This window comes from Ursus maritimus, unplaced genomic scaffold (genome assembly GCF_017311325.1).
Source record: "Ursus maritimus isolate PB19 unplaced genomic scaffold, ASM1731132v1 scaffold_5, whole genome shotgun sequence".
In the NCBI taxonomy this organism is placed as follows: Eukaryota; Metazoa; Chordata; class Mammalia; order Carnivora; family Ursidae; genus Ursus; species Ursus maritimus.
Window position 1 is genome coordinate 52,976,895 of NW_024426663.1, and position 7,140 is coordinate 52,984,034.

At 40.0% G+C, this 7,140-nt stretch overlaps 1 protein-coding gene across 1 annotated transcript; it reads right to left on the minus strand.

Annotated features, from left to right (window-relative positions):
• Nucleotides 1-939: 939 nt before the first annotated feature.
• Nucleotides 940-4,956, minus strand: PCDHB4 (protocadherin beta 4). Its single transcript, XM_008691704.2, has one exon. The coding sequence runs from the start codon at nucleotides 4,799-4,801 to the stop codon at nucleotides 2,411-2,413; it is 2,391 nt and encodes a 796-aa protein (XP_008689926.2). The 5' UTR covers nucleotides 4,802-4,956; the 3' UTR covers nucleotides 940-2,410.
• Nucleotides 4,957-7,140: the final 2,184 nt, after the last annotated feature.

A 7,140-nucleotide genomic window follows, 5' to 3' on the forward strand; every position in this document is an offset into this window, starting at 1 on the left:
ACAAGTTTTTATGCTGTTAGGTAATCCATCCATTCTACCTGGAAGGAGACTTCCACCAAATAACTACATAACTTTTAACCTTCAGTTAAAGTTCTGCCCCCAAAACAGCATATGTTCAACTCACTATGTGCTGTGCCTAAAAAAATAAAGGAATTGTAAAAGATGTATATCTCAGATGGATGTTAGCTAAACCTATTTTGTGTGGTAGTCACTTCACAATATATGTAATTCAAAGCATCATGTTGTACACCTTAAATTTGCACAGTGATGTATTTCAATTATTTTTAACTAAAACTGGGGGGAAATGTACATATAACAGAAGCATGTAAGAAAACATAAGATTGAAATGACCGTAATTATCAAGATATTTGGCCTCCATTCTTTATTTTTGTTTTGAAACAATGGAACTGGCCTATTTTTCATAAGGTATGCATTTTGTAGAAGTTATTTGGGTCACATTTACTATTAAATTCAAATTATTGAATTTCAAAATATTGACCCATTCTACACCAAAGTCTGGTGTACAGAATGATCCATGTGTTATGGTAAGGAATGGTCTGTGCTTTATGAATATACACAGTAACCAATAAAATAATACACAAAGTAATTCACAAATTTACACAGAAATTCATAAAGGTGGGTTTGGGTGTTTATTTGGCCAGTCTCATTTGGGCAGTTACACAAATTGGCCTTTTCTGGCATAAACAAAAAAAAAAAGGGAACTTGGATTTTCATAATGTTGCAATATACTGGTGAAAACTTCAGTCAGATTTCTTATCACATATAAAAGCCATTCATTTAAATTGCTAATAAATGGAGTAGTCATTAAAGTTGACTACCATATTTTTGTCTAAATATACTTGTGTTTAATTTTGTTCTCATTTTTGTCACTTTCTCATTTCAATTTTTAGACTGGATGAAGACTAAAAATTATGTTTCAAGAATAACTTAACCAGTAATTTTCCTTTTTTATGTCATTATTATATCCTTAGGGAAAAAAAGTAATTCAGGGTTAAGTACAAATAATTAAATGCCAGTATGATCCTGATATTTAAAAATAAATATTTAGATTATAAAGCACGCTCTTCAATTGATCACATTGTGTCAAAAGTTCAACTAAGAGGTTTTTCACTTATATCCATATAAATTTAGTTGGACACCACATGATCAGCTTACTTTGCTTATTGAACATGACATAAAACAATTATACTTCAGATAAGTTCATTTCTTAATTAATTGCTATTTCTATTCTATTGTCCAAAATGACAACATAATGCTTATTTCTTATCAATGAAAGTTTAGCATAATTGATAAAGTAAATTTACATAAAACACCTCAAAGCTCCATTGAACAGAAGATAACTTGGACATCAAAAATAAAACATTATTTTGTTGATAAAGGATGTTCATGTCTGCAAAGTACTTTAAAGTGAAAACCTCCTATCACCCAATAACCTTGAATAGGCCTGAACAGAATAACCCAAATTCAGAAGAAATTCTCTGACTCTTTTGAAAAGTGGGGAGAAGCTGCAAGAAAACCAAAAGAAACATATACATTAAATTTCACTTGAACTTCTATTTATAGGGCAAAAGGAAGGACAAGGAAGATATGATATCCTTCATATCTTGAATCCTTTGAAAGGATTTAAGGTTCATTTAAGGTCTGAAATTGCTTTAAAGGATTTTATCAATCAGTGATTTAGTTTTGGTTAGTGAGCATGATGCCAAATGATAGATTTTCAATTATTACTTATAAATGAAAGTAATTTTTTAAATTTAGTATTAGTGTTTACAGAACACATACAGTGTGCTAGGTAAGTAGCAATCAAAAATTTTTAAAAAATTCTAGCATGTATGGTGTTCACATTAGGAAGTCACAATTTTAGTGTTTTAATATTTTAATCAAAGTGCATGTTCATGTACAATTTCAGAGAAACAAGTAGGTTAAGTTATATGCTCATGGCTTTCCAGGGGCATAGACTGGAGAACAGTCAAAAAGGCCTAGGTAGCTAAAACAAGTTCAAACACTCTAAAGATAAAGCTGATGGTAAAGACAAACACCACAAATACATAGAAATGCACAATTACATAAAAGCTTTAAGACAGTAAGGAGTGGATGTAAATAAAAATTTCTTCTTAAACTACTTGAGTAATTTATAGTTATGGACAGATTAATCATGAAGAAAAGGTCAAATATGGAGAATATACATACTCCATAATCAGTGTAAGTGAAAATGCTAAGTTCAATGAATATCAATAAAAGGAGGAAAATTTAGCACAATCAGGGACATGCATAAGTTTGGAATAGAGATATACATATTTAGACAACAGAATTTCTTAAAAGAAAGGCATTGCAAAGGGAGTTAGGTTTGCCAAAATTAAGGAGAGGCTGACTTAACCAAATACACTCTTTAACTGAATACAAAGCTATTCCTGCAGTTGGGGTTTTCTTCAATTTCTCTCCCAATGTCCTCAATCAAGAGATTGGGAAATACTGGCTTCAAGAATTTGAACTCACCAGTCCTAGGAACTCCCGTCAGACGCACGTCATACTGGTAGCTGTGGGACAGGGTCCCCGTGCCGCTGACGTCCACCAGGTGGCCCGCAAACGGGCCCTCGGGCACCGAGCAGCCGCCCCCCGACGCCGCCCGGCTCCGCCTGCACAGCCGCACCGCCACGAACACCAGCACCGACACCAGGAAGAGCGACGACACCGACGCCAAGGCGATGACCAAGTAGACGGTGAGCGGGTCGGCCCGGGCCTCGGCCGCCGCCACGTCCGGCAGCGGCAGGTAGGGCTGCGAGAAGCCGTCCACCAGCAGCACGTGCAGCGTGACGCTGGCCGACAGCGGCGGCTCGCCATTGTCCTTGACCAGCACCAGCAGCCTGTGCTTGACGGCGTCGCGCTCGCTCAGCAGCCGGGCCGTGCGCACCTCGCCGTTGTGCGCCCACACGCCGAACAGCCCGGGCTCCGTGGCCTTGAGCAGCTGGTACGACAGCCAGGCGTTCTGGCCCGAGTCGCCGTCCACCGCCACCACCTTGGTCACCAGGTAGCCCGCCTCGGCCGCCCTGGGCACCAGCTCGGTGCAGGGCGCCGAGCCGTTCTGCAGCGGGTACAGCACGAAGGGCGCGTTGTCGTTGGCGTCCACCACCAGCACGCGCACCAGCGCCTGGCTGCTGAGCGCGGGCGAGCCGCGGTCGGCCGCGCGCACGCCGAACTCGAACGCCTGCAGCGCCTCGTAATCCAGCGCCCTGAGCGCGAACAGCTGCCCGTTGTCCGCGTTGATGGACACCAGCGAGGCCAGGGGCAGGTGCGGGTCGTGGGGCGGCAGCAGCAGCGAGTAGGTGACCTGGGCGTTGGCGCCCGCGTCTCTGTCGGTGGCGCTCATGCTGCCGATGTGCAGAGCGGGGCTGTTGTTCTCGCGGACCCGCAGGGTGTAGGAGCTTTGGCTGAAGGCGGGGGCGTTGTCGTTGACGTCGGACACCGTCACGGTTAAGTTGTGCTGGGTTTTCAGCTTGGGGGTCCCCAGGTCGGTGACGGTGATGGTGATGTTGTACTCGGCCTGGCTCTCTCTGTCGAGGGGGCTTTCTGTTACCAGGGTGTAAAAGTTCTTGAATGTCGGTTTCAGAAGGAATGGCAGATTATCTGGTATAGAGCAAATCATCTTTCCATTGTCTCCAGAGTCTCGATCTCGAATTCTGAAGATAGAGACTACAGTCTCAGGAGCATTTTCTGGTACGGAGCTGGTGAGTGAAGATATGGTAAGTTCAGGGGCGTTGTCGTTCACATCCACCACATCTATGACAACGGTGCATTTTCCAGAAAGGCCTCCTCCGTCTATAGCTTCAATTTCCACGTGGTAAGATTTAATTTGTTCAAAATCCAGTTTCTTTGTCAGTCGGATTTCTCCTGTGACTCCATTTATTGAGAAAGTTTGTTTAATTTCATCTGATGCCTGGAACAAGCCATAGGAAACACTCCCGAAGTTTCCAGCATCTACATCTCTAGCGGAGACACTAAGTACTGGGGAGCCTAGTGGGCTGTTTTCCAAGACCTGCACCTTATACGGGGTGTGCACAAACTCCGGAGCATTGTCATTGACGTCCATGATCAGGATCCGCACTGTGGTGGTGCCAGACTTAGGTGGAGACCCACCATCCAGTGCAGTGAGGGTTAAGCTGAACTCAGGCTGCTCCTCTCGATCCAGCGCTTTGTCCTGCACCAAATCTGGGTATTTCTTGCCGTCACTATGATTTCGAGTTAGAACATGAAAATGAGAATTGGGGCTGATAGTGTATTTTTGAAGACCATTGCTGCCCACATCCAAATCCTGAGCTAATTTCAAGGGAAACAGAGTCCCTGGCTGGCTGTTTTCCAGTATTTTCAAGAGCATTTCCCCAGTCGGGAATACCGGGGAGTGGTCATTTACGTCCTGGATTGATAATTCTCCTTCAAAAAATTGAACCGGCTTTTCTAGGAACACTTGGAAATGCAGTACACACGGTTCAGTAGGGCCACATAGCTCTTCCCGGTCTAGTTTCTCCCTCAAAAGCAAATCTCCAGTCTGACGATCCAGCTGCAAGCGCTGCTTGTCATCGTCAGACACCACCCGGGCCGACCGGGCGGCCAGGTCCCTGATTCCCAGGCCCAGATCCTTGGTCAGATGGGCTACAAAGGAGCCACTCTCTGTTTCTTCCATCACAGAATAACGAATAGGCTCAGCAAGAGCCGGAGACAAGAACACCATCAAAATAAAGACCATCACTTGCCTGTTTGGTTGAATTCTCTCTAGCGTCTCCATGTTGGAGACCCGGTGCTTACATCCAATCCCTTCTGGCACCGACAGAGGTATTAAATTACGATTTCTTGTTTGGTAGAGTCCTCACAAAGTTGCCTTGAATCTTAAAATTCGTTTAGTATACCGCAGTCCAAACTCGCTGGTAACCCAGCACGGCTGGCAAAGCTCCTCTCGTGTATTTTTGATTCCTTTTGCAACAAAGGAATACGCGAGCTTTTTAGGGCTCTGTATTCACAACCTTAGCCTGCAGCGCCACCCTGCGTCTTGATTGAGAAATTAATATTCTCAAGTCAAAGTATATTTTGGAAGTGTCCAAAGTTAAGCTACTTTTTAAAGTGTATAGAACTTTCACAAACTTTTTAATTCCATTAACTTGCATAATTTATAAGGTTACTTCTTCATATTGCATGAGCTACAGTAACTGAGCACAAATCAGGAGGATAACCTGGTCTCCCCACACTCTAATCAGTGGAACTTCAAAGAACTCCATTTCCCCTTTATGTAATCTAACCAGGGGAGATAAATTCTTATAAAATTATAAATCATATTTGTTTATTTCCAAGTATGTGAAGAATTTATGATGATGCAAAAGTTTGTTAAGGTGCTCGCTATCACATGGTCTCAGGGAGACTATTTTTCAAAGAAATTTTCTCTGTCCCTACAAACAGTAGTATAGTTGAATGAAGAGGCATCTTGCTTTGTTATGAGTCCTTTTACAGTGTAAATCCGCATTAAATTTAGAAGGAAATCAAACATATTAGAGTCAGATTCTTAGACTGGAGAGCAAATGCCAGGGGGTTTACAGACAAGGAAACTGAAGCTCAGAGGGTGATAGGACTTGATTAATTGACTATTATCAGAATAATATAAAAACAAAATCAAGTGAGTAAAAATCATAAAATTTTGTTAAAGTAAAGGCTTTAAGATTAAACTTATTTAGAGCAAGTTTACTTCTTACTGCATTCATCCTTTGTATCCCAGATACCATATTCTTCAACCAGCTGATTTGGGCAAAATAAGAAGCCCTGATTTAAAGCATTTTAATCTGTGAGCAAAGGGTGCCTCAGGCCTTGTCTATTCATATATCATAAAGAGGAGAGACTTATTTATAAAATGGATTCCAGCACAGTGTGCAGCCATTGTGATTACCCTGATATAGTAAGTTAACTGAGATACAGTTAAGCAGTTTCTCGGTTACAATTAGTATATTGAGTGTATTGAGTAGAGTACCATTTATCTTGGCACATACAGGATTTCCCCTCTTTAAATATCTTGCTATTTTATTTAATTACTTAGTTAACTTAATAAATTATAATTCATGTTGAATGAATTATTTTAAAAGCATTAATATTTAAATTCTGAGAGTGACAGAACGTATTAGAAAAAATATTCTTGAAAGAAGCTTGGATTATGGTAGTCATTAAAAAATGTCAAACAAATAAATAAATTAATCCATTCTAATGATCATGTTTCTATTTATATATGAAGATTACTGCCAGATCATATATTCAGCCATAAACATGTCTGAAAATAAACAGAATTCTCAGAGTATAATACATGCTAAGTACTATTCAATTAAATTTACTTTGATTCTAGTTCTAGTAATTAATTCCTATAAGAGTCATAGCAATGGCAATAATAACATTAATACACTTTAGAATTCTTTCACATTTAAAGCAAATCAGAGGTGAATACAATATATATGACCATTAAGTGAAATAAAAAATGATAAAACACTGAAAAGAGCAAAAGGCAAAACTATTATTTTAGATATAAATGGAAAACAAATACCCTGGGCAAAACAAAAGAGCAAACTGTTTATAATATAATAACCAAGCTCTAGTTAGATTCAAGTTGAGGTGTTCAAAACAAAACTTAAACTACATTTTGTTTATTTATTTATTCCTATATGTTGACGTTGAAATAGTGTTGCAAATCAGCTCTTTTCAGTTTTTTTGCCAACCCAAAGCAAATGAAATTTAGATAATATTAATGCATATGTGCAACTATATGCTAGATATTATTCTAAGCATTTCCACATATTAGTTCATTTTATCCCCCAACAATCCTACAAGGTAGACACTCTTATTAGCCACATTTTATAGATGAAGAAATTGAGGCATAGAGAATTTAAATAACCTGCCCATAATCACACATCATATGAAATGGTAGAGCTAGGATTCACACCACTACAGTGTGGCTCCAGAATCTATTCTCTTACCCACATAAGTGGAATTGGAGAAGTGAACAACTTTTTAGATAATTTAGATCCAAACTTCAGCCTTGCCTTGGTTACAGAGATATCACAGGTGATATATTTGTGTTCAAGTTTGCAATTAATA

Bases quoted from the DNA above. Each gene is read 5' to 3' on its own strand.
- PCDHB4 (XM_008691704.2), bottom strand. From the start codon at position 4,801: ATGGAGACGCTAGAGAGAATTCAACCAAACAGGCAAGTGATGGTCTTT.